Raw genomic sequence first — 27,562 nt, 5'->3', positions numbered from 1 at the left:
ATAATTCACAGTAATGCGAAAATAACATTATTAGATTGTTTCATCAGTACAATTTACTTTATATTTTCTCAAATTTTTCGTTTAGTTTTGGGATTCAAAATTCTGACACACATGTATTTATTTCAGTACTTATTTACATGTTTTTTTGAACTATGGTGCAATAAATACTTTACATGAAAATCAAACATACAGAAAAAAAGGGTATTTACAAGTATTCAACAACAGACATGAATCAGAAATGTCCTACTTCATTATAAATATATATCGGGATAGAGAACCCAACTTATTCTCGATAATTCAATGAGCAGTCTAAAAAGTGATGTTGAGGTCAGAGAGTGCCTTAAGCACTTTGAAAGAGTTTAAACTACCATGAATTAGCTAAACTGATCTGTCCTGATTTTTAAAGCAGTTTGGTCTGGCGATACTCTTGGCCTCATATGGTGAAGGATATAGTAGGGGGTGCTGACGCGTTTCGACCATCATGGGGGGACCAGGAGTATTCTAAGAAGGTCATCCTCAGGGCTGGGGACTTGAGAGTAGGACACTGAAATTTGAAAAGTTTGATTAAAGAGGGTTACTCTTTTGTTCAAAAAGTGTCTTATTTTAAAACATTTCCCTAGCCAACCGTACATAAGGTGCCATACCTATTGTCAGTGAGGACGGTCTCTTGAAAGTGGCCCAAATATACTTTCTCTGTCAGATGTTTCGAGTTACATTTTATTTGTGTTTTTTATCTGTAGGTATAAATGTGAGGTTATGTTATTATCTGTCCCTATGAGTCAGATTTGTCCATCATCAAACTTTCTTGATTTTAGTGTGGGGGGGGCTTTTTTAGAAAAAAGCTGGAAACTTTTTTTGGGGGTGGTGGAACGGGGAGGATTTGCCCAACTGTTAGTAATTTTCTGTGCACAATCAAAAAGTCAGATGAGATTTTGGCCGTGGCTGTCAGCATGCATGTCATCAGTTTACTGATCCGTAAATATTGAAAACCTGTCCAGAAACATAGGGAGGGCTGTATATTAGGCTGGAAGTACAACGACAAAACTATGTAAAATGAACCACACATGTTCACCCTCTTCATCTTTCACTTGCTCCATATGAGCTCCATACAAAGCATAGTTTTAGTCACATAAAAGGAAATTCATGAGAGTTCCTGCATTGAATTGGAACAAAGAAAAGAAACTAGCCATATCAACTTCCCTTGATCTTCCACCTGGTAGTTATATATACTCACAGTGTTCAGTTCTAAGAAGCTCTTGGAAATCTTGCTTTGTTTTCTTTTTCATGATAGATTCACAGGCTCCAATATCTACAAATACAAAAACGTGTTATACATCTGACAAGAAAAGATGCAAAGTAAATATTGGGTTTTGCCATTTTTTAAACATCATACGAAAGCAATAGGTTTAGTAGTATAGAATGGATGGAATCAGTACTGGTAATGTGCTAATTGTAGCCAGATGTAACTCCAAAAAAAAAAAGTGGTTATAAAACAAGAGCAAACATCTTGATGCACGTAGGAAAGTGCGGGTGATGACAATGTAGAAAAGGGCTGTGGAAAAGAATAGCAGAGTATTGATCTTGGATAGCTTCCTTCTCAATTTAATATACAAACATTCTCCAGTCTGAGCGAATTCTGATTAATAAACAAGAGTTCTCTGATAAATCAGAGGTTGTGTGCAAAAAACAATTATTAGACTGTTTTTTCTGGTCTCTGTAGTATGGGTCCCAGGTACATGTAAAAGTAATGTCATTTTGTTTGATTTCATGATGGCACCTTAAATAAAATGTTAACATCTGCCATGCTACTTGCAAAGACACTATAAAAAAGCAAATCATCCCAGCAATATAAAAACGTATTCTTGTCAGCATTATTTGTCTTGCAGATATATTTCCAGATGGCAGACACTGTGATACTCACAAATCCGCTGCATTGGAAAGCAACTGCAAGAGGGACTAGTTACTTACCTTTGATAATGCTCTTTCTGTTGGATACCCTATCAAACCACAGATCCCTTACCTTAGATTGTCTCTCTGGCACCAAATTGGACCCAGAGAATTTTGTAGCAGTGCTCCCGTGCGGCGGAAGATGGGAGTCATGAGGCACTTTGATGTCTGCATACTGCATGCTGATGTCAGTTGCTTGTCTGTTCCCTTTCTGTGCCCTCAGAAGAAGAGTATGAACAATTGTTTGTAACAGTGTTTTGAGTACTAATTTGGGACCTTTTCAGATGTTACTAAGAGGCCACTCCACTGAAGAGGGAGATGGGCGGCAATAAGAAATCTGGTCAGATAGAGTTTCAACCAGAAAGAGCCCTACTGGAGGTAATGAACTTGTTCTCCTGATTGATATTTCCAACCACAGACTCCTCAACTTAGACTATATGCCAAAGCAGTACATTTCAAAGTGGTTGGGTTGTGGAGTTGGGCTCAAGCGAGCAAAGTGTCCTTTCCATCAGGCCTGGCTGTCAAGGAAGTAGTGCTTTGTGAACCTATGCACTAATACCCATGCCGTAGCCTAGCAGATATCAAGGCCAGAAACTCCCCATGCCAACACAATGAGTTGGGTGCAGGGACTATTTGACAGGGGTACCACATGAGAAATTGGATAGCGAAGAAAGAGACAAACTAGATTTACCTTTATCATTGCAGGAGCTTAAAATGGCAGTGACCAACCTACCAGGGGGCAAGGCTACAGGGCCAGATCAAATACCAGCCGAGTTTTATAAAACATTCTGGGACAGGCTTGGGAAGGATATGCTGGAGACTTTTAGACAGGCACAGATACACAAACTAGCGCCACAGTCCTGGGACGATGCAAATATTATTGTGATTTTGAAAAAAGATAAACCCCCATTAGATCCAGGGTCATACAGACCTATTACTCTCCTGAACGCGGATGCTAAAATGTATGCCAAAGCATTAGCACAAAGACTGAGTAGAGTCATTGAGAGACTAGTTAGCAAGTCACAGCCCGGTTTTATTCCCGGGAAAGGGACTACTCAGCATACTAGACAGCTCATTACTATATTAGATGCTGCTGAGGTAGCAGGAGACCCTGTCGCTGACATATTCCTTGATGCTGAAAAAGCGTTTGACAGGGTCTCCAGGCAGTTTCTGTGGAATGTCATGGACTGGTTCGACATAGGCAAAGGATTTATTAGTGCCATACAGGTATTGTATGTGCAGCCAATGGTTAGGTTGAAAATAAATAAGTCTTATACTAAAACGGTAAGGATTAGACACGGAACCAGGCAGGGCTGCCCGGCATCGCCCTTACTTTTTGCCATATATCTAGATCCGCTACTTAGGAGACTAATTGGTAATATTAACATCTCGCCGGTTGTGTTACAGGAGGTAGAATATAAAGTATTCGCCTACGCAGACGATGTGGCATTGATAACTACGGAACCAGGAAGGGCTTTAAGAGAAATAGAGCAGGAGGCAGCAGATTTTGGGGGTCTATCAGGATACTAGATAAATAAGGGAAAAACTCAGATTATTGTGAATGAATATACATCTTATTCAGATCCCAGAGTGGCAAGGGAGGCAGTGTATCTGGGGGTAAAGGTGTCAGCAGACTTGGCGGATTTAGTGAAGTTAAATATGGAACCACTACTAGCTAAGGTAAAAAATAATACAGAAAGAATTCACAACCTACATTTGACGTTAATGGGACGCATAAACGTAATTAAAATGGTTACCTTACCCAAATTTCTCTACCTGTTCAGGGCCATTCCTCTTTTCTTTGTACAACTTTGGTTTACTAAGTTAGAAGCAATTCTCAATAGGCTAGTGTGGGCACAAGGGAAAACTAGAAGGGCTTACAGACACATGACACTTACATGTGAAAAAGGGGGGTGGGGTGCACCTGATTTTAAATTGTATTACTGGGCTGCAGCTTTGCAATACCTCCAGGGATTAATAGGCGGAGGGAATTACTTCATAAATGTGTATAGAACTGTACTGGGGGAGGGCGCGGTCGATGGGCTTCTGAATACAATAGACTATAGTCTTTTTAAGCATACTAGGTCTAAAACCCTAAAAGCTGCATATATGATTTGGAAAGGTGTAGGAAAAAAACTGGTAGTTGGCAGATTTAGCAGATACACTAGACTATCAGCTAATGTAACTCTCCAAGGGGGTATGTTTAGGGACGGAACTATGAGGATATGGAACGATAGGGGCATTAGGAAAATAGGAGACCTCCTGGATATAGAAGGGGGATAATACAATTTGAAGAGTTACAAAGAAGATTTGAAATACCCACTAATACCTTCTTTAAGTATTTACAGGTGAGGAGTTACCTGAGGGATAAAAAGGGAGGACCGTTAGGATTTAAACACTGCAGGCTATTGGATTATATAGAACAAAGTAAACACTGTACGATACGTCAGTTACATGCAGAACTGTATGCATACAAAATAGATGACAGAGAGAAATTTTCAAAAAAATGGATAGAAAAAGTGTGGACCTCCCCGGATGGGCTTCAGAAGTCCCTAGACTTAGGAAGATCAGTTCTATGCTCGGCAACGCTGCAGTCACAGCATTATAAAACACTATTTTGCCTTTACCACACGCCGGCAAGAATAGCGCAGTGGGGTGGGGTGGAAGGGATAACTTGTCCTAGTTGCAATTCAACTGAAGCTGACATAGTACACATGTTCGCACAATGCCCACAATTGTATCCCCTGAAAAGGGCCATAGAAGACTTTTTGGAGAATTCACTGGATATTAAGATTAAACTAAGTAATGAATTATTATTGCTGGGGGTGAAGACTGAGTATGAAGACGGCCCCACAGAGTTTTTGTTTATGGTGGCAGCGGTATTCCGAATAAGTATCGCACGGGCATGGTTAGACAAGACACCACCAACATTCCAAACTTGAATAGCAAGATTGTTAGCCTCATATAACTTGGAGAAAGCAATATATGAGAGGAAGGGCAGAAGGGCAAAAAAACTGGGAGGGGAGATGTGGCAACCCATTACTAGATGGAAATCTGGGCAAAACAGGGAAGGGATTGGGTAAACAGTTGTATGTAGGAAAGGCTAATCCTTGTGTTTTGTTTTCTTCTCTTTCCTTTCTTTTTCTTTTTCCTTATTTTTTTGTGCAGGGTTCTGGTGCAAGAATGTATTTGTATTTGTATTTGCTTTATACTATACTGGGATATGTAAAACAAGCTTTTTGTGCTGAAAGGCTGACTGTAATATTTTGGGGGGGCTAAAAATCCTGTGAAAAGATTATAATAAAAATATTTAAAAAAAAATAAAAAAAATCTGGTCAGATAGAGTATCAACCAGAAAGAGCCCTACTGGAGGTAATGAACTTGTTCTCCTGATTGATATTTCTAACCACAGACTCCTCAACTTAGACTAGATGTCAAAGCAGTACATTTCAAAGTGGTTGGGTTGTGGAGTTGGGCTCAAGCGAGCAAAGTGTCCTTTCCATCAGGCCTGGCTGTCAAGGAAGTAGTGCTTTGTGAACCTATGCAATGATACCCATGCCGCAGCCTAGCAGATATCAAGGCCAGAAACTCCCCATGCGAACACAATGGTAGTGGCCTTAGCCCTAGTGCAATGGGCTCTCAGACCTTTCAGGGGCTACTTCTTTGCAAGTGCCTAGCATGTCTCATAATGCAGAGAACTGTTCAACTAGACATGGTCCTCTCCTGAACAACCCGCCGTTTCTTTGCTCTTGAAAAACCCACAAAAAGCTGGTTGTATACTAGAGGTGGGCAGAATTTGCGTAATCGCGTTACACAAATCTCCGCGAAACGGTAAAAAACTGTCCGCAAAAACACGCAGAAATTCCGCGAGCACGCGGAATTGCTTGTTCCCGATGCTTTTTTCCTGTTCGGTGTTTGCGTGCTTGGGGGGGAAATATCTCTTGAACACGCATTTTGAAAACGCGAACAAGCAAAAAATTTCACGAAGTTGCGGAACGCAGAATTTTTGGCAATTTCGCATTCTCCGCGGAATCCGAAATTACCCAAATTCCGCAAGCGGAACGGAATTTACCACCCATGCCTATTGTATACTTGATGGCCTCTGATCCGAATAATGTAAATGTTCAAAGCTATTTTCGGGTCCAACTGATGAATTCTCTCCTCTTTCAGGAGGTGAGTGGGAGTAAAGCTTGCTAGTAGAGTCAATTGTCCAACATGGAAAAGAATTACTAATTTCGGTAAGGTCACCTGGTTCCTCAGCACTAATATGTCCTGAAAAAAGGTGGTATGGGCCAGTTGCACTGAAAGTGCCTGTAGTTTATTCATGGTACAATCTGATGTAATTGCAATTACAAAGATAGTTTTTGAGTTCAGACTTACAAAGAGTAGCAATACATTAGCGTGAATGGCACACATATAATGAATTTCAAGCCCAAGTTAAGGTTCTCTGTGGCATCAGAAACGGTTTTGGAGAAAAGATGTATGTCAAACCCTTAATACACCTTATTACAATAGGTGATTTAAATAAGGGCAGTTGGTCTAGCAAACAAGGAAAGGTAGAGGGTCGGCAAATAACCATTTACAGTACCCACTGCAAAACCTTGTTGGGCTAAAGACAAAACAAACTAGAAGAAGTTTAAAAGCTTTGCCTGTAATGAATCCGTGTCCTGGGCACTACACCAGGTTACAAATTTGTCCAAGCACCTAGCATGAAAAAATTTAATGGAGGGAAGATAGAGGCAAGGATGACATCTCTCAATTTAGGCAGTGAATCAAACACAGTTAACTGGCTTAGCTCAAACTCCACCCATGAAGGTGTAACTTGTGTAGATTCGGGTAGAGGACCCTGCCCTGCTGCTGCACTCTAAGTGGTAGCCTGATCGGAAAATAGATGCTCATGCTCAGTAGGTACAGATACCAAACTCTCCTGGGTTAATTAGGCATGATTGTTCGTGATGCAAAAAGAACAATTGATGGACAGAATTTAGCACAATGTCAAACATTCACGGAACTGGGTTTGCAAAGTGAGCAAAAGAACGATGATGGATTAGACCCGGATCTATGACTGGAAGTGAGTGTCTGAAAAGTTACAGCGCTCCGTCCATCATCTCTTTGTGTTTGCTTTGTTCATTCTACGTTGGCAAGGTATGCCCAGAAGTGGGTTCCTTGCTCACTTTGCCACTGGATTCAAGCTAGCCTAGCTGATGAGGGGTGTTACCTCGAAACCGGTACCAGGATGCTTGTTTCCAGTCCAGGGAAGACCTGGCTTGGCAGTTCGGGCTGGAATGTTCCCATGAGAGACACGGTCAAGCCTGATTTGCATATGGCTGGGTCTGAACTGGGGTGGCAAAGTAAGCTAAAGAACAATGATGGATTAAACCCAGATCTATGACTGGGGGTGAGTGTCTGAAAAGTTTCAGCGCTCCATCCATCATCTCTTTGTGTTTGATTTGTTCACCCTAAGTTGGCAGGGTATACCCAGATGTGGGTTCCTTGCTCACCTTGCCACTGGATTCAAGCTAACCTGGCTAATGAGGAGTCTTACCCCAAAACCGGTTCCAGGATGGTTGTTTCTGGTTCAGGTATGACCTGGCTTGGCAGTTCGGGCTGGACTGTTCCCATGAGGGACAGGGTCAAGACCGATTTGCACATGGCTGGTTCTGAACATGGGTGGCTAAGTGAGCTAAAGAACGATGATGGATTCAACCCAGATCTGTGACTGGGGGCGAGTGTCAGAAACGTTTAAGTGCTTTGTCCATAATCTCTCTGTGTTTGCTTGATCTTCTTAAGACAGTCAGGAGAAGTAGTGGTGGAAAAGCGTACAGGAATCTCTTGTTCCACTGCAGCCAAAATGAGACTCCTGACAAGCGCTCAAGCAAATGTTTATTGGAAGAATTACTGACATTGTGTATTGGTGATGCAAAGATTTGGCCAGGGCCCTCTCAATTGGTGAAAGACATTCTCTTCCACCTCGAGATGTAGACATCAATTGTGATCTGCAAGATGATGTCTGTTAAGTTTATCTCCTCTGGCACTGAGGGAACCTGTCAGTTAGTTGATTACCAGGGAGATGAAAGCATTCTGGCACAGGACCCCATACCTCCCTGCTTGTTGCAGTACCTCATGGCAGTGGTGTGCTCTAAGTACCTGCTCCAGCCTTCCCTCAACGAATGTCAGTAAAGCCTTCAGAGCCAAATAATTGGCCAATAGCTCCAAATGGTTGATATAAAGCTAGCCTCCCCTGGAGACCGTAGGCCTCTAATCTCCACCTCCTCCAGATGAACCCCCTAACCCAGAGGCAATGCATCCATCACCAGATAGTGTTCACTGCTGATCAAGGTATATACAATGAGATTCTCCAGAATAGAGTGCTTGTTAAGACAATCAGGATCACTGGTTGTTGGTGTATGTTAGGTAAAACACAATAATTGGGGTGAAGTCCCTTTGGTAAGAGCTTTTGGGGTAACTACCGGTTTCTATTCTAATGATCCTATTTGGATAATGTTGGTGTGTCTCCTACAGAACCTGGCTATTCTAAGAATTGGACAAGTTGGGCTCACTCATGGGCTCACTCATGTAATGTGTCAAGCTTCATAACAGGCTACCTCGTCCCACCCTGGTAAGTTGACACTACCAGGGAGGACTCAACCTTGGGCTGGACTATCCTGAGGGAGTTCTTAGATATTATTCTTTTATCTGGATAACTTGCATAAACAGTTATTTTACTAAAAATACCTCAGGGCATACCACAAAAGTATCCTTATAAAAAGTTTTTTTTTTTTAAACCCTCAGGCTGCTTGGACAGCCTCAATAAAGGACGATTCTCCTTTTTCACTTTCCTCGTAGGCTCCACAGTAATGCACACAAATCCATATGTGCCATTGTGGAGAGGCTCCTTGGGATGGGTGGCCTCACTGGGGATGCATGCCTCCTTGACATTTGCATATGCCCGCAGGCACAGTACCTATCGCTTATGTGGCAACAATGGGAGGCACTTTCTTTGAATGTTAAAGACAACAACAAGTGTTACACATGAAAGGAAAAGGCCTCGGAGACAGTCACCAGTCTTGACTCTGGTGATTGGTGCAGTATACAAGAGTTTAACCCATGAAATGAATTTGGGTCCAAATCCCATTTTTCTCATAACCTGCCATATGTACGTCCCCACTACTGAATCAAAAGCTTGTTCTATGTCAAGCAATGCAAGCGCACACTGGCCCTCTTGTATTTCAGGAGCCTGGAGAACGTTAAATAATCTTGTTGGATTTAACATTGTGTTCCTCTTAGTAATAAACCCATATTGGTCCTCATGTATGAGCAGAGGTGGGTGGAGGAGCATTCAGGGTTTTGCAACTCAACGTCTCTGTCATGAGGATCTGCACTTTGTCCCAGAGGAGTTTGAGCCTGCGACCCCAGAGGATTGGAAGATGGGCTCCGGGAGCATGTCCACCCAATGCCGAGGAGAAGAAGTGTACCTTTCCTTGGTATAGTACTCAGAGGTTTGCAGGGAACATCAAGCTATAGCACAGGTTGTGATCTCGGAGCCTCCCTTTGATTGCTAAAAAGGTTCTTCGTTGTTCCTAGACCTTTGTAGTATAGTCCAGGAACAACGAGATCGGATGGCCCTTGTAATTCAGTTAGCATTTCGCATGAATGTGTTGTAGTATTGCATCTCTGTCTCTATAATTAAACATCCGGGCAATAATGACCCTTGGGGCAGCAGGACAAGGAGACGGCCCAGGTGCCCGCTGTGCTCGTTCCACCATGAAGAACTTGGACAGGGACTGTGGGTACATAACCTCACTGATCCACTCTTGGAGGAATCGCTCTGCAGACTGTTCCTCTGCTTTTTCAGGAAACCCAGTGAAACTGAGGTTATTCCTGCTGGAGGGACCCTCTGCATCTTTGACCTGGTCCTCCATGCGGATAGTCAATTTTTGAAGTAAGCATACCCTTTCACATAAGGACGCAACCTACGTCTGCAGGTCTGCCACAGTCCCTCCATATTAGTTGCATAGTCTGCCACTCCGCGCAGATCCACATGCAACAAGGTAACATCAATGGCCACAGAATACATTTGTGACTAGTTCCATGCGTGTGCATTGGATGGCCGGCATAAGGTCAGACAAGATGGGGTCTTTTGATTGGACTGACACTGGGGGAGGCCAGCAGCTCCAGAACATGACTCCCCCATGTTCCCATTGGAGCGACAATCTGGGTGTAATTGTCAGTTTTGTTGGATTGTGTGAGCTTAGCTATCTTATCTTTTCTCATACTGCCTCTACCAGTAGTTGTGCGTACAATTTTGACCCTGCACACCTTACACGAAGGTTGTGGCTTACAGGCACATAAATGGTGTCGAACCAAAAGTGGGGGGCCCAATCAACTCTCAGTCTCCTACAGATACTGGGGCAATGGCACTCTTTGGTGCAGCAGCAGGCAGGCTTAACACTCTCCGGGGCACAGACAAGGAGTATCCTAGAAGCCCCTCTTCCTGCCTTGTACTGTGTGTCCAGGATTCAAACTCCTATGTGTGGGGGTAGACACCGGGGTCTCCCTACAGATATTCAGCACAGCAGCCAGTGACATGCAGCTTCAGTCAGGGATGGGTACGAACAGTGCACCCCCCACAAGGCCTGTTGGGTTCCCTAGTAGTTCACATACCGGGGGCTCCACAACTCGTGTCCCAGTAGCAGGGCGGGGGAAGGGGGCACCAGAGTCAGGCCGCAGGAGTTTCTTTTTTTTTTTGGTTCAATTAAGTAGTCAACCCTCACTCATGCCGCCGATGCAGCACAGCATCCGACACCCATCAGACTCATAACATGGGGCTGATTTTGGTACCCCTCTGCCCCACCCCCTACCTTTCTCATCGTCTTCCAGCAAATCTGTACCGGAGCCGATGCAGGGCCAGAAACATGTCCCCAGGGGGCACACAGCACCTGAAAGGGACCTGCCTGGAGGGATTTGCCAGCGCTAACCCGACACAGCCTCCTGCAGTTCCGTGTGGCCCACAGGCATGCCGCGAGAGCTGGAAGTGCAATGAAAGTTGGCTGCATGGCCTCTTTGAAGCCGTGAACTCCTGCAGGATTGCCAAAGGCCTGATAAACTCAGGCTCAACGGAACCAACTGGGGAATCTGTTTCGATGCAGGAGACCACGATGGAGTGCCACTTACATCTCGACAATGTCACGGCTTCTCTTTGGAGTCAGTGTAGCAGGATGTGGTCAAGGCTCACAACTTGCAGCAGGATCTGTGCCAAGTTCAAAACAGCTTGTGTGCGGCAACGTAACGCTTCATCTCCTGGTCTCAAATCACATTCGGGTGCATTTATCACACAACTTAAGAGTTGTGTCCAGAGACCAGGCACCAAAGGCACACAACATGCGGATCTGTGACTGACATCTGCTTCTTGCAATCATGTGATAGGTTGAATCTTGTAGTTTTTGGGGGAACATCTAAAAGTCTGGAGCCTAGCTTGGGACCTGCGCCGGGAAGCATGAAAACAAAAGAACTGATGTCAGCATGCTGGGGCAGAGCTTAAATGCAGCTCTGCTCCGTCACTTCTAGGGCAGTATGGGGTCAGTGCAAAGCCACACAACGCCACTTACTGAGGAATTGCCATTGTTCATAAGAACACCATTCGCATCACAACCAGTTCCGATGACAACCTCGCAACCGCCGAACACCTCCACTTCCAGATCCACATCGACCCCAAGACCACACTCAGAGGCACCCTCATCTACAGGCCAACAGGACCCCGCACACAATTCTGTGATGACATCACTGACTTCATCAGCCCACACGCCCTCCCCTCAGAGGACTACATTCTACTTGGCGACCTCAACTTCCACCTGGAAAATAACAACGACAACAACAGTACCACCCTTCTGGACAACCTCGCAAATCTTGGACTCAAACAACTTGTGAACACCCCCACCCACTGTGCCGGACACACACTCGACCCAATCTTTACATCCAGCAAATACATATCCTTCAACCACACCACAGCTCTCCATTGGACAGACCACAGCTGCGTGCACTTCGAATACAAAAAGACCACGTCCCGCAACCACCCACAACAAATTCCCTGCAGAAACTTGAACAAAATCACCACCGACCAGCTTCTCACATCGCTCCACCAATACCCCCCTGCCTATTCATCAGACCCAAACCAAGCAGCCACCAACCTGGCACAATGGATCACCCGCAGCGCTGACGAACTAGCACCACTTAAAAACAACCCTACCAAGTTAAACCTCAAGAAAGCCCCCTGGTTCAACGATGAACTTAAAAAATCCAAGAAGACATGAAGCACCCTCGAGAAAGCTTGGAAAAGAAACCCATCCACCGAAAACCTAGCCACTTTCAAGAACGCCGCCCGTAAACACCATCAACTAATACGTTCCACTAAGAAAACAGCATTCAAAGATTGACTCGACAAAAACGCCCACAGCAGTAAGGAACTGTTCAACATAGTAAAAGAATTCACCAACCCCTCAGGCGGCACCAATGACATCACTCATTCCCAGTACCTCTGCGACTCCCTAGCCTCATTCTTCCACAACAAAATCGCCGACATACACAACAGCTTTGAAAACCAGTCAGGTGACCAGACCACCCCACCCACCTCAGAACCTAATCCCCCTCCTAACAACCTCTGCACCTGGAAACCAGTCACCACTGAAGACACCATCCGCCTGATGAACTCCATCCATTCAGGATCACCTACCGACCCATGCCCCCACCACATCTTCAACAAAGCAGACTCCATCATCGCTTCCCACCTTCGCGACATCATCAATAGTTCCTTCAACTCCGCTACCTTCCCAGAAAGCTGGAAACACGCCGATCTCAGCGCCCTCCTGAAGAAACCCACAGCAGACCCCACTGAACTTAAAAACTACCGACCAATCTCGCTCCTCCCATTCACTGCCAAAGTCATCGAGAAAGCTGTCAACAGTCAACTCGCCGCCTTCCTCGAATCCAACAAATCCCTCGACATATCACAATCTGGGTTCCGTGCCAAACACAGCACCGAGACCGCCCTCATCGCAGCAACAGACGACATCCGAAAACTACTGGACAATGGAGAAACAGTTGCCCTCATCCTTCTCGACCTCTCTGCAGCTTTCGACATAGTCTGTCACAGCACCTTTATTCACCGCCTCAGCAACATCGGAATTCAAGGAAAAGCACTGGACTGGATCATCTCATTCCTCGCCGGAAGAACGCAAAGAGTCCGACTCCCCCCTTTTAAATCAGAGGCCACCGAAGTCATCTGCGGCGTACCACAAGGATCATCACTCAGCCCCACACTCTTCAACGTATATATGAGCCCCCTCGCATCCATCGTTCGCAAACACAACCTCAACATCATCTCCTACGCAGACGACACCCAACTGATCCTTTCCCTTACCAAAGACCCAAACACCGCCAAAACGAATCTACACGAAGGAATGAAAGAAGTGGCCGAATGGATGAGGAAAAGTCGCCTTAAACTGAACTCGGACAAAACAGAAGTCCTCATATTAGGATCATCCCCCTCCGCCTGGGATGACTCATGGTGGCCACCGGCTCTGGGAAACGCCCCCAAACCTACGGACCACGCACGTAATCTGGGCTTCATCCTAGACTCCTCCCTATCGATGACCAGACAAGTCAACGCCGTCTCTTCCTCGTGCTTCAACATTCTACGAATGCTCAGAAAAACCTTCCGATGGATCCCCACCGAAACAAGAAAGACAGTCACCCACGCACTGGTCACTAGCAGACTTGATTACGGAAACACCCTCTATGCCGGAACCACAATCAAATTACAGAAAAAGCTCCAACGTATCCAAAATGCCTCAGCCAGACTCATTCTAGACGTCCCCCGCAGAGCTCACATCTCCAGTCACCTGAAAGACCTCCACTGGCTCCACGTCAGCAAAAGAATAACGTTTCGTCTCCTCACCCACGCGCACAAAGCACTATATGACCTTGGACCCGAATGCCTCAACACACGCCTCTCCTTCTACACTCCCTCTCGCAAACTCCGATCGTCCAACCAAGCCCTCGCCACAATACCACGCATCCGCAGATCCACCATGGAGGGAAGATCCTTCTCCTACCTTGCGACCAAAAGCTGGAACTCCCTCCCCACCCATCTCCGCCTTACTCAAAACCACCTCTCCTTCAGAAAACAACTCAAAACCTGGATATTTGATAAGTAATCCCCCACCCTCCTCAAGCGCCTTGAGACCCTATGGGTAAGTAGTGCGCTATATAAATGCCAAACTTGAACTAGAACTTGAACTTGAACTTGGCATGCGGGAGCACTGCTAAATAATTCTATATGTCCAGTGTGGTAAATACAGGATATTCTATGGCGGTTAGAAGTAGCCTTCAGAAGAGAATAACAATTACCAGTAACAACACATATATTACAGAGGATAAATAAGCTCTTTGTTGCTTTGATTCTGTTGAACTTCATTTGGAAAAGTATTTATGAGGGCACTTAATTTTAGCCTGTTATGTCAATCTGTACAAACCTTTCCAAGCATGAACATGGCCACATTAGAATTCTTTTGACAATATTGTGTAGACTGGCCAAGAGAGTCAAACGTTATAACTTAAGACCACTGCTATTAAGTGAGTCATACACCCAGTTCAAACATTTCATGGAGAAATCAGTGTTGGAATGAAAATGTAGACCCTAGCATCACATCAAATCCAATAGGGATCTTAGAGAAATATTAAGTAAAGGAAAAGACAGGTATGACTTCTGTTATACCCAACAGACAACTGGAAGGATGGAAGATATGAAAAACTTTAGTCTTACATCTCGCAACACCTTAAGACATGCTCACTACCTCTCATTGATATGAGATCATAGACCAAAGGGTGTGCTGACCAGTGTCAAAGATTGCTAAGGGGTCTAGTATAATGAGAAGACAGTTTGCCCCTATCAGCCTAAAAGAGAATATCATCCTAAGCAACAACGGGGGTATACTCTGTTTTGTAACTCAGATCAAAATCTGACTGATGGCAATTCAGCATCTCATTACATTTAACAATAACATGTCGTACAAAAATTGTAATAGGCCAATAACTGTTTTAAGACCCCCTGGACCTAGTGATGGTTTCTCAGTTTATACCTTCAACTTAGGAGACACCACTCCAGCCATTAACGAGATAGCCATCATTTTAGTAATTACTGGGGTACAAATATAAGAACGCAGCCCAGCAGACATTGCACATAACGTTTACCTACCAGCAGATAGGTTTATGAGCCTCAAGCAGTGATCTTCATTCTAACGGCTAGATAGAAATCGTACATCAACAAGAGATTAGTAATCTTTCCCTGGGTTCCTGCATTAGAGATGAATTTGAAATAAGCAGTCAAGCCTCTTCCTGTTCCAGAGAAGTGATAGCTTTTTGGCTGGAAAAGGCCGAAGGTAAAATACTTTTGGACAATGGAAAATGTTTGTGGGGTTTATAGATGTTTATTTTATTGACCAACTAGCTCCTTTAGGACAACACACTACTTTGTTACATTCCTTAGCAGCCGGCGTTCTGGGACATGTGCATTTCCATCCTGATAGTCATTCACATTTCAAAATGTCCAAACCAGAGTGCACTATCATATATCTCTTTACCCCAGAAAAAGAGAGAAACTACTGTAATTGCATACCTTTTCTTGAAATAAATTAAAGTTAGCAAATAACTAAACATATAATATTGTCCAGCAAGATAAATAATGGTAGACTAAGAGGGTTATTTAAATGCAGTTGCTGTAACTTTCCTATTAGTTCAAACAGGTAGTTGGAGAGTTGTATTTGCCCACCCAAAGGCAATTAATGGTATGCAAATGACAAAACCACTGAATAAATTGATCAGACCATGGCAAAGGACAGCAATGAATAAAGTGAGTGCTCAGATCCTCACAAAACAAAGAGCCTGATTTATACTTTGGTGGATGGGTTACTCCGTTACAAACAAGACAAATATCCTGTCTGCTTTATTACAAGTGTTTACAAGTGCATTATATCCTATGGCACTTGTAATAAGGTGGATGGAATATCTGTCACAATTGTGACAGAGTACCTGTCCGCTAAACTCTAAATCAGACCCAGAGTCCCATAATTTGAGAAAGGTCTCTGGGAAGAGTGTACATGTGAAAAATGTTACTATGTTCTGCAACATGTGCCATATGTGGATCTGATGGACTTTCATACCACAGATAAAAGCCTCCTAACCAACTGGCTTTGTGAAATACTGAGTAGGCAGGTTGTTAAAATCCACAGAAATTATCCAAAGCCTGTTTTATTCAGGCATGGAACGTGACAACTAACCAATGTCCTAATCCGCCCAGAATCATTCATCTAGATGTTTAGTGGGAGAAGGTTAATTCCTACTCTGAGCTGGAGGCAAATGGCCTCAGTGAATAATAAAATACACTTAGTGAGGAATAATGGAATCTTTCCTATTGAGTGAGCATTAATCAGAGCAGAATAAGATTCGTCTATCAAACGAATAACGTTTGCTACTGTGGTGCTAAGAAATGTAAAGGAGCAGAGATCAATATTTCCTGTTTTGATCTACGATTCAATTTTTTCAAACAATACTTTTCCTTTTTCAATAGAAATTGGTCCTGGTACCTGCCTTGTAGTTAGGAAGATATTCATAGAGAACAAATATGGAAGGATGCCCTTACTGAAAAAGAATTTCACAAGTAAACACATTACTCTGCTGCACATCTAAAAAGGATAATAGTGATCACATTTAAATAAACAGCATATTATGATACTCATGTATTCGGAATTGCATTTATTTATTTATAGTGAGCTTCATGTTAGACAAAGCCTATCGTAGAGCCCTGGAAGGACATTTAATTGGTTATAATGTATATGGCATAGGACAAGAGAGAAGTGCATACAGAGGTAAGGTTACCAGCAATATTACATGTTCATGGATTACTCAGGTAGGTGATGTAAGTGGGAAGATGGACAGAAGATACTGTTGGGCTGAGTGGGGGGTTGTGGATAGAGTTATTGCAAGCATCCTCTACTCATACGGATTCATTTGCGGATACAGTTAGTAATTTGCAACGTTGTGTATGTTAATTGAGCATTACAAACTTTCAAAGTCAATTGTGTTGGAAGGTTTTTATGATGTGGGTGGAAGGAGGATGCAGAATTTTAAACTTAATATATTTTACAGTGGGTGCATATGATGGGTGTTTTAGCTTGCCAGTATTGGGGCAATTGTGTCTACACAAAAGAAATAGACATCCAGTCCATTCAAAGTGCAATAGGCACACTCAGTGATTTTCCCCCCAAAAGAAAATCAAGAGATAAAAGACGCATTAAGAGAAATGAATAATACAAAATAAGAAATTTGGGGATTTAGTTCCATATGACTGTAAGACTACTCAAGCCCAGCATGCCAGTTAGAAGTTTTCATCAAACATCTGTATCTTAACTAGTGATACAGCATTTCATAAAGAAAAAAAACGGAATGAAAGAGGCACAATAGTTTCTAAATCCAGCCTCCCATTAATAGAGAATACGTGGAATCAGGCAAAAGGAAAGCCATGAAAATTCAAATGCTTACAAAAAGACATTGCCTACATTGTTCTGATGAAGGCTCAGTGAAACTAATTTTTAACCATTTTTAAAACATCTGCATGTGTTCTCGGTTTATAATCCAAGAAGCACAATATTTACATGAGGTTGGTTTCACAACAATATTGTAATTAATTCTGAGAACTATTAAAAGCATTGCCACAAGGGTTCTTTTTTTGTAGCAAATGTATATTCTCACAGCAAGGGACATATCGCTATCCCTAATTTACGGGTGGGAGGAGTAAAGGAAAATAAATATTGGTTTAATTCCCTAGGTGTTCTCACACAGATTTGATAGTACCTGCAACCCAACACATACATATATACCATTACCTTTGCTAGAGAATATCAATAAGAGAGCCCAATGACAGACCCCAGAGTGATGTCTCCAACTTAAAACCCAGAGAGATGTTTCAAATGTCACTTGGTGATGCCATTCTTTTTCAGAAGCAAAGTCTGCCTCAATTTCGGTCCCAGTCACCAACAAGTTATCAAATATCAGGGTAGAATGCAGAGATACTGCTTGCTTGCAAAATATGCATTTGTAAAACAAAACTTACGTCTTGAGAAGGAACATTGCTTCTTGAAAGGTTATGTCACTTATTAAATGAGAACTTATTTGTGGGTGTATCAAAGCTAACAACTTAAATCATGCATATTTATTTCTTGGACGAGGGCAGTTACCCATCAAAGGTTACATTTTTCGTTTTATAACTGTTAATTCAATAGATTCTTACGTAAGCTAAGTAGACGGTGCTCCTGCTTTAACCCTTTTAGCTCCTCTGCAACAAAGGTCTTCATCTGCTTTACATCCATTGCTCGACGTTTCTATGGGGGAAAATAATAGCAACTACATAATGAACGTTCTTGTCAAAACATCATCAAGGATGTTGTCAGATTCCATGCAATCAAAAAGACATTCATAATTTGATATCAATATATTCTCTCCAGAACGCAATTAGGAAATCAGTATTCCTAATGTAGGATACTCATAAGTTTTATTAGCAATTTCGAGTAGGTCGCAAATAGACCTACCTAATGCATATTAATGAGGTAGGTTACAGTTTCTGACCCATTAGGTACCACAGTCATCACAGAAATGCAGGCCACCATGCTCGTGATTGCTTTTTAAGAAAGCAATCTTTTTTTTTTTTTAAATGCATCCGTTTTCCTTAAAGAAAAACGGTATCCGTTTAAAAAGAAAAACTGAAACTTTGCAATTAAATTTTTTAAGAGCAGGCAGTAGTCGGTGAGCCTGCTCTTAAAAAATATTTTTTCAACATTCTCAAAGGGGAAGGTGTCACCAAGGGAATTTGGTTGCAAAACATTAATACATACCATTCTGATTTGGTATTTAGAAGGGACGCAAGTTACCAAATCACAAATTGCCTTTTGTACATTGTAGAAAGCATTTTTACAGTTGCAAAAGGCCAGATTGCAAATTAACCTGTGTGCGACTGCAAAAAAGCCTTATACATCTGGGGCCCGATGTAGGTGGCCTTTACCGGTCGGTAACGGCCGATTTCGGCCGTTACCGACCGGTAAATGGGTCAATGAGATGTAGGGGGACCTTGTTTACCGATTCGGTATATTTACCGAATCGGTAAAGTTACCGAATCTGTAAAATACCGAATCGGTATTCATACCGATTCGGTATTTTACATATGTAGGTGGGACTCTTCTGAGTCCCAGAGGCCTTACAGAATCGGTATTTTACCATGAAATAAAACCTCATGGTGAAATACCGATTCCGGTGTGCATGCACATGTGTGCATGCACACCTATGCCATGTGACAGGCAGACCTGCCCTTAGGGCATGTATGCCTGCCACATGGCACCCACGCCTGTTTAGGGGGTGTGAGGGGGTGTCAAAGTGACACCCCCTGCACCCTTGTGAAATTCGGTATTTACCGATTCGGTAAATACCGAATCGGTAAAGCCTATTGATTCCTATGGGCTTTGAAGCCCATAGGAATCAATAGGCTTTACCGATTCGGTATTTACCGAATCGGTAAATACCGAATTTTACCGATTCGGTAAAAGGGAACATCTGAATTCCCTACATACCAACCCCTCACATTTACCGAATCTTGATTACCGAATCGGTAAAATTCGGTAATTTTCGGTAATTAAGATTCGGTAAATGTTACTTACCTACATCTGGCCCCTGGTCCCTAGTCACAAAAGGTGGCTGGAACAAGGAAGGATGGCCTGTCAACCGTAGAAAGGCGGAAATGGCATACAGATAACCTCTGAATGTACCCAAAGAAAAGCCTTGCACGGCTGGGGAGAGAACAAACAAGAAAACTTCTGACAAAGGTGCAGACAGAGGGTCCACCAACTTAGACGTACACCAGGCCACAAACCTGCCCCATCAGCAGGCATAAATAGTTTTAGTGGAAGAACTCCTGGCTTCCAGAAAGACATTGCACACTTCAGGAGGGAGCTCAAACATCCTAAACTGTTGCTGCTCAATCTCCATGTACGAAGGTGGCATGGACAGGTTCGAGCGCAGTACCCTGTCCGGCTGCTGAAACAGAAGATACTCCAAAAGGGGCTGCCTGACAGGAGGACAGATGCTCAAGCTCAGGAGTTCAGGATACCATATTCTCCAGGCACAGTTTGGAGCCACTAGAATAACTTGGGTATGGTCGTTCTTGATATTCTTAAGAACTCTAGCCTGCATATCCTGAATATCCTGGACTCGTTGTTCGAGAGAATAGGCCTGAAACTGCACTGAATCCAGAGCAGCTCCTATGAAAGGGAGCCCGTGAGAGGGAGTCAGGTGTGACTTTGGCACATTTATCATGCATATGGCAATTTGTTCAAGTTGAGCATATTTCCGCAATTTTCACAATCCGAGTGCTCCTCACCGTATTTTCTAGACAGCTATATTCTTAGGAGGGGAATATACTTGTTGTCTTGAAGAAGGTGCTTTTATATTTTTACAACCACTGAAATGCGTCAACGCATAGTGTTAAATTTGAGGAACGTTTGATCACTTTAGAAAATAAATTGGTATCTGCTATGTGGTTTTGTGATTCCTACAAATGAACTCAATTTAATGACAGATGTGATTGGCTTGTATGTTTTCTCTCCTTTACATTGCTGTATTTGTGCGATTTTTATGTACATGTTTATTTCTTGTTTTTATATTTATGGAAATTAAAATGTATGAAATCCTATAACAAGATGGCTGCCGACAGTCCGTAGAGGTAGCTGCACTCGGCCACTCTCCTGCACTATAGCTATCTACATGGTCAATCACACTGGCATGGCTCAGTTTCTTGGAAAAAACTTTCTCTAAGTGACCACGAGGGCACATTGGTGGCAGGTTGGAGGTCTTCCTGGACAGTGGACTTTCTGGATGGGCTAAGGAGGAGCACGTACGAGCTTGTTTGGCTGGCTGCACCAGAGGAGGTAGACACATGCTGGCTGAAAATCTGAATAAGGCGAGCGTATTAAGCGTATTAAGTGTGTCATCTGCACCCGCACCGAGAGACAGATGGCATGCGGGGCTGTCCAGAGCATTTTCTAAGACATTATCTAAGGTGCTCTCAAACGCTAAGGAGCGGCTAGCATCGTGCCAAGAGGTTTGGAGGGCTGTTAAACGTGTCATGGCCCCCAAGGTACTGAGGACTACCCAGAAACAGAAACAGAGACAAGAAGAAGAAGAAGCAGAACTATTCAGTGACCCTGGAACACCAACTCTGAAGTTACAAACGAAGGCGCAGCAAAGGGCGCAGACACGAAGAGAGGCAGCTAAAAGAAGGGAGGAAGAGCGGCTCCTAGCAAGTTTAAGGAGAAAGGAGGAGCGACGCAAGGACTTACCTGTGCTGGATACTGCAACAGAAGCAATACTGCGGCAGCCTTTGATCTTTGAGTCGTTTCAGGCAAAGGGATCATCGTACTGTACATCTTCATCAGCAGTTACAGCAAAAGCAACTATATTAACAGATCTTGAGGGTGCCGAGATGGAGCCCACAGCGCTGGAAACCGGGACTGCTGCAGGAGCGGACTCGGTGCAGGGGGGACATGGATCCAGCTCCGACGGGACGCATGACGATGCAGCAGAGGCAGGCAGAGCCCTCCTGACCCAGCAGTCGCTTGGAAGCGGATCGAGTGGAGCAACGAGCGGACCGACTGAGATGCACTCACTCGCTGCAACACAGGGGGCAGAGACGTCCGTAAGCGCACAAACGGAGGCTGCAGAAACTACGGCGCACAAGGAGAGGAATAATCCTGAAGCGCACGAAGCGGATGAAGCACATGGAGCATCGGCGCTCACTGAAGTCTCCATTCAGCGGGAGGTTGAGGCGGAGGTGGAGGGCAAGCGCGACTATCCTGCTCTGACTGAAGTTACAGAGCGTCTGAGCCGGGAAGCTTTTGTAGGCGGAGACTCTTGTGGGGGCGGGGCTAAAATCGTAGAAGCAAAGAAACAGGAACTGGAGGTAATCCCTCACAAGGAAGGAGGCGGCGCTGGCATTGGAGGTGGAGGTGGAGGCAGCGAGTACAGAGCAATGCCAGGTAATGGGGGCGCAGATGGAGTAGATGGGTTAGACAGCAGGCACATGAGGCACAGGGCCAGTGAAGGAACCGAAACTGTAGCAGCAAGCGCGAATAACAAGGAAAATAAGGAAAAAGAGGCATTTGAAGGTGGTGCTAAAGGCAATACAGATGCTAGGAATATGGATTTGGATTTAGCAACTGTGGACATGGATATGGATATGGCTCATGAGAGTAACAGGGTAAATGAAAAAGATGCATATGAAGCTAGGGATATATTCAACAAAGTAGGTGCTATGGGGTATGTCTTGAGCAATAAATTAGAGGATTTCATTAAAGAGCCTAGAATAGCGCCAGGAGTTCCTGAGGCCACAAAAGCTACAAAAGGCCCAGAAGGATGTGATATTCACGAGTCTACCATTAGCGTCACGGTAGGATCAAACGGCATTGGCACTGACACAACTAAATCGCAAATGCCACAAAAGGCAGAGGTAGAGGCAGCTAAGCAAGGAGCAATTCCCAAGAAAAAGAAAAAGAACAAGAATAAGAATAAGAATAAGAATAAGGTCAGCGGTAACAGCCAAATAAAAAATGTATCCCTGTTAAAAACGCCACTGAACAAAGAGGATAGTGAGGGCAGTGGCTATAGTGTCAACAGCGAGTTGTCGGAGGAGGAGGAGGAGGAGGTGGAGGAGGAGGAGGTGGAGGAGGAGGAGGTGGAGGAGGAGGAGGAGGAGGAGAGTGAGGAAGAGGAGGAGGGAGAAGGGTCAGACTCACCATCCACTACTTCTGCGGAGATGGAAGATTATTCAATAAGCGATTCACAAGAGACGGACGATCTTCTATGTTTAAAAAAGAGGAAGGTAAAAAAAGATCTACAACCTAAAAATAAAAGTAAAAGCCACAAGGTCAAGGGTAAATACCGAGGAAGAACTCTAGTAAGCAAAAAGAGCGAGAGCACGAGTAGGAGTAAGAAGGGAATGATGCCGGCAAGAGAAATATCTAATACAATTGAGGGGGCCGAAAGTGACCCGAACAAGGACAGATTCGACATCTTACTTGCCACAATGAAACAAATGCAAGGAGAAGCACGACAGGAAAGTCAAAGAGCCAAGCGGGCTAATAAAAAAATACAGAAATCTCTTCACAATCTACAGGACATGTACTCTGAAGTAACAGGTAGACTAGCGGAGGTAGAACAGAGAACTGGCAAAATGGAGGATGAAATGGCGGATATACAGGAATTCAGACAGACCCAGGGAAAAACTGAATCTGATATTTTATGGAAACTGGAAGATTTTGAAAACCGTCAGAGGAGAAATAATATAAGACTCTTAGGAGTGGAAGAAGGCAAAGAAGGGGGTGATACGAGAGCCTTTGTTATAGAACTGCTGAAAGGTGCGTTCCCAGAAATGGACACATGGGATTGGGATAAAGAAGTGCAACGGGCACATCGCTTCCCACTAGTACAGAAAAAAGGCAATGCGGGTGCAAGATCAAGGGCAATCCTTGTCTATGTAGGAAATTACTTGCTAAGGGAGGAAGTGATTATGAAAGCTAAACCTACTAAGAAACGCACATATAAAGATATAACCTTCTTTGCCCGCCCAGACTTCTGCCACACAACAGTTGAGAGAAGATGGCGGATGCGGCAACTTATAGTACCATTCCAGAATCTAGGCTGTGAAGTTTATTTATTGTTCCCGTCTCGCTTGAGGGTGGGGCTCAATGGACAGTTCAGAACTTTCTTTTCGGAAATTGTTGCTCAAGAATACTTGACCTATCTTCGAGAAGAAAGAAGACATAGAGAACGAAACGGACAATTGGACCGTACAGAGACCACAAAACAAGTAGCTTCTATCTCAAAGAGATAACTGAGCCTTTTCTATTTCTTTTTTTCATTTTTAAGATGACGTGATTATATTCTGAGAATGTTCTAGCACGGGGGGTGGCCGGGCAAGACTCCCCTGGGAGGGCACGGCTGTCACATATAGGTCAGGATTGACCTATTTGCCAGTAAGGGAAAGGGTGGGGTGGGAGGGGAAAGAGGAGGGGGTGGGGGGTGGGAACCACACGGGGAACAGGGCACGGCAGGAAAAAAAAGGAAGAGGTTAAAAAAATATTCTTTGGTCACAGGGAACAGGCGGGGGTGAGAAAAAGGACAGGAAGTAATACAATAAGCAACGCTGATCAAAAGTTAACGAAATGGAGAATCACTATGCAAATAATGTACAGTAGAGAGGGTAGTAGGGAAAGGAAATGGGAGAACATGGATAATGGGGATTAGAATTGCAACCTGGAATGTTTGTGGGCTAAATGACCCCCAAAAGAGAGCGAAAGTAGCATTAATGCTGAAACAAGTGAATTTAGACTTTGTATATATCCAGGAAACTCATATAATAACAACACAAGTTTATGTTCTGTCACAGTTAGGATTTAAGGTACTAGTTCACTCAAGCCAAGGGGTCAAAAAAAGAGGAGTAGCTATTCTAGCTAGGAATAATAATGTTCTAACTAGAAAGAAAGCACAAGACAAATGGGGAAGATGGGCTATGGTTGAGTGCTGGATTGATGGAGAGTGGAAAACATTGGTAAATGTATATGGATCAACAGAGGACGATCCTGATGTATTTCAATTCCTAGATGTTGAATTAGCAACTTGGGCACCAAATATTATATTGGGAGGTGATCTTAATATTAATGGTGCGGACGGATTAGGACTGGGTTCTTTTGGAAAGTATGGCGGTAGGAAAAAAAAAGTATTTCAGGCGCTACATAGTTTGGTGTTAAACAATGCTCTTTCAGACGTATGGGGGAAAAAGATATTGGATAATAAAGGGTACACATATTACTGTGCACCGCACCAAACATGTGCAAGATTAGATTATTTTTTCATTTCAAGTACAAGCAGTGCTGACTCGAAGATTGAAAGGCTGCCACGAGTCCTAAGCGACCATAATCCTCTAGTACTTACTATAACAACAAAAACAAGTACTAGACAACACACGAACTGGAGTTTTGAAAGAGAGCTACTGAAAGATGAGAACTATATAGAATACATGAACAAATGGATTACTGAATTTTTTTCGTTTAACAAAGACACAGCAGAAATGGGAGTTGTTTGGGACACTTTTAAGGCTGGGATACGAGGTGAAACGATGAGCTATAATTCTTATAAAAGGAAACAAGCTCAGTTGAGGAATCTGGAATTAACTTCGAATGTCTTGATGGCAGAAGAAAATCTAGAAAATTGTGTGGTGTCGGGGCGGGATATCGAAAAAGCATGGGTAGAGCTAGTAAAAGCCAAAGGCGAGGCAGAGGGTGAAATTGCCAGTAAAGCGGCGAAAATTTATAACACTAAAAGGGAGAAGTGTTATGAGCTGAGTGAGTCAGTGGGTAGGATACTGGCTACTAGAGCAAGACAACAAGAATCTGTAGGCATAGTGAGGGAAATTAGGGACGCCGCGGGTATGATACACACAGACTCGACTAAAATAAGAGAAGTTTTTAGGATATTTTACGAGAAGTTATATGATGACGAGTCACACGGCCGGGACCCGCTAAAAGATAAGGAAGAAATGAGGGAGTATCTCGAGGATATCCCTGTAGATCCAATAGAGGAAGAGGAAGCAAATGGGTTGGAAGAAGAGCTGCAGTTAGAAGAAATAAAGCAGGCGATATGGAACCTACCCTCAGGTAAAGCAGCAGGTCCTGATCAAATTCCCATTGAATTTTATAAAGTATTCTGGGACTGCTTGAGAGAAGAAATAGTGAAGGTGATGCAAGATGCACAACTGGGCATAACATCGCCTAAATCATGGGGGGGCGCAGAAGTGGTCGTAATATTAAAAAAGGGTAAAAAACCGGAGGAACCAGGCTCGTACAGGCCTATAATCCTACTTAATGCAGATGCAAAAGTCTTCTCTAAAGCCTTAGCATCAAGGCTGGCAAGAATTATAGATAAAATCGTTAGCAGCTGTCAACACGGTTTTATACCAGGGAGAGGAACCACCCACCATATACGGAAGGCAATAACTCTATTTGACGTTTCGGCAGTCACAGGGGACCCGATAGCAGTGATGTTACTCGATGCAGAAAAGGCATTCGATCGGGTCTCCTGGAGCTACCTTTGGTATGCTCTAGCTAGAACAGGAATTAAACAAGGTTTTATTAAAGCCATACAAACTCTTTACTTAGAACCAGTAGCGACATTACGAGTGAACAGTGGAAACACAGGAAAATTTCATATAAAAAGAGGTACCAGACAAGGGTGCCCTTGTTCACCCTTATTGTTCGCTATATATATGGACCCGCTTATACGTAAAATAGAGGCATCAGCGATGATAACACCAGTAACAACGCTTATCGGGCAATGTAAAATCTTAGCCTACGCAGATGACATCGCTGTTATCTCTCCAAACCCATCTGAAGCTATAGAACACCTTGAGCTTGAGGCGATGAAATTTGGAAGAATCTCGGGATACAAATTAAATACAACAAAAACACAGATAATTAAAAACTCATATACTCTATGCTCAGACAACCGAGTAATACAAGAAGGTACATATCTAGGGGTTACCATAATGGCAGACTTGGATAACTTGGTGGAAAGGAACATTTACCCTTTAATTAAGAAAGTGGAGAAAGACCTGGATAGATGGGATAATTTACACCTATCAATAGTGGGAAGATCTAATATAGTAAAAATGATTATCCTTCCAAAATTTCTATATCTATTTAGGGCAATACCGCTTATCTTCGATAATAAAATATTAAAACAATTAGAGAGTATGCTAAATAGATTTCTTTGGGCAAAAGGGAAAACGAGAAGGGCTCTTAGATACATGACATTGCCAAGAGAAAGGGGAGGCTGGGGAGTGCCAGATTTAAAATCCTATTACTGGGCGGCGGCTTTACAGAATATGGCTGGTTTAATGGGAGGTGAACAGGGCAGTGGAGGAGAGGAGTGGAGTAAATATGGATCATTAGCAATCTACGGTCTAACTTTGGGAACAGAAGCGAAGGATGTTCTCCTGAAATTCACAGAGGCTAGTTATTATAAGAGGACAAAGTTCAAGATAATAATAGCAGCATTCGAAATTTGGAAAAGTTTTGCTAAAAAAATTGGCTTGGGAAAATTTAATTCTTATACGAGATTATTACATAATCCAACCCTCCCACAAGATATTTTCTCGGGACCTATAATGGTAGAGTGGGAAAACAGGGGAATCAGAAACATTGGAGATATTAGGGGGGAACATTGTTTTCTACAATTCAAAGATCTGCAAGATAGATATAACCTAGAAGCAAGGCAGTTCTTTAAATTTCTGCAGATCAGGAGTTTCCTCCTGGCAAAGAAAGGTGGCGTTCTGGGATTTAGGCATAATGCTATAATGGAAATTATTCGGAAAGGAGAGGATTGCACAATTAAAAGATTGTATGCTGAATTGATGAAAGTAAAACAAGATGATCATCAAAAGTGGAGTGAAAAATGGAGGGATAAT

At 43.3% G+C, this 27,562-nt stretch overlaps 1 protein-coding gene across 2 annotated transcripts in view; it reads right to left on the bottom strand.

Annotated features, from left to right (window-relative positions):
* The window catches only part of VPS33B (VPS33B late endosome and lysosome associated), a 792,141-nt gene that overhangs the window by 350,015 nt on the left and 414,564 nt on the right, over nucleotides 1-27,562 (bottom strand). For both annotated transcript variants that reach the window (XM_086958170.1, XM_086958171.1), the window contains exons 14-15: nucleotides 18,290-18,380; nucleotides 1,235-1,309 (exon numbers count right to left, since the gene is read on the bottom strand). In XM_086958170.1, the coding sequence (XP_086814296.1) occupies nucleotides 1,235-1,309; nucleotides 18,290-18,380 (166 nt within the window). The remainder of the gene's footprint in view (nucleotides 1-1,234; nucleotides 1,310-18,289; nucleotides 18,381-27,562) is intronic.

This window comes from Lissotriton vulgaris, chromosome 2_1 (genome assembly GCF_964263255.1).
Source record: "Lissotriton vulgaris chromosome 2_1, aLisVul1.2, whole genome shotgun sequence".
Classification (NCBI taxonomy): domain Eukaryota; kingdom Metazoa; phylum Chordata; class Amphibia; order Caudata; family Salamandridae; genus Lissotriton; species Lissotriton vulgaris.
Note: the sequence above shows the minus strand (reverse complement) of the source record. Positions and strands in the feature narration are given on the sequence as shown.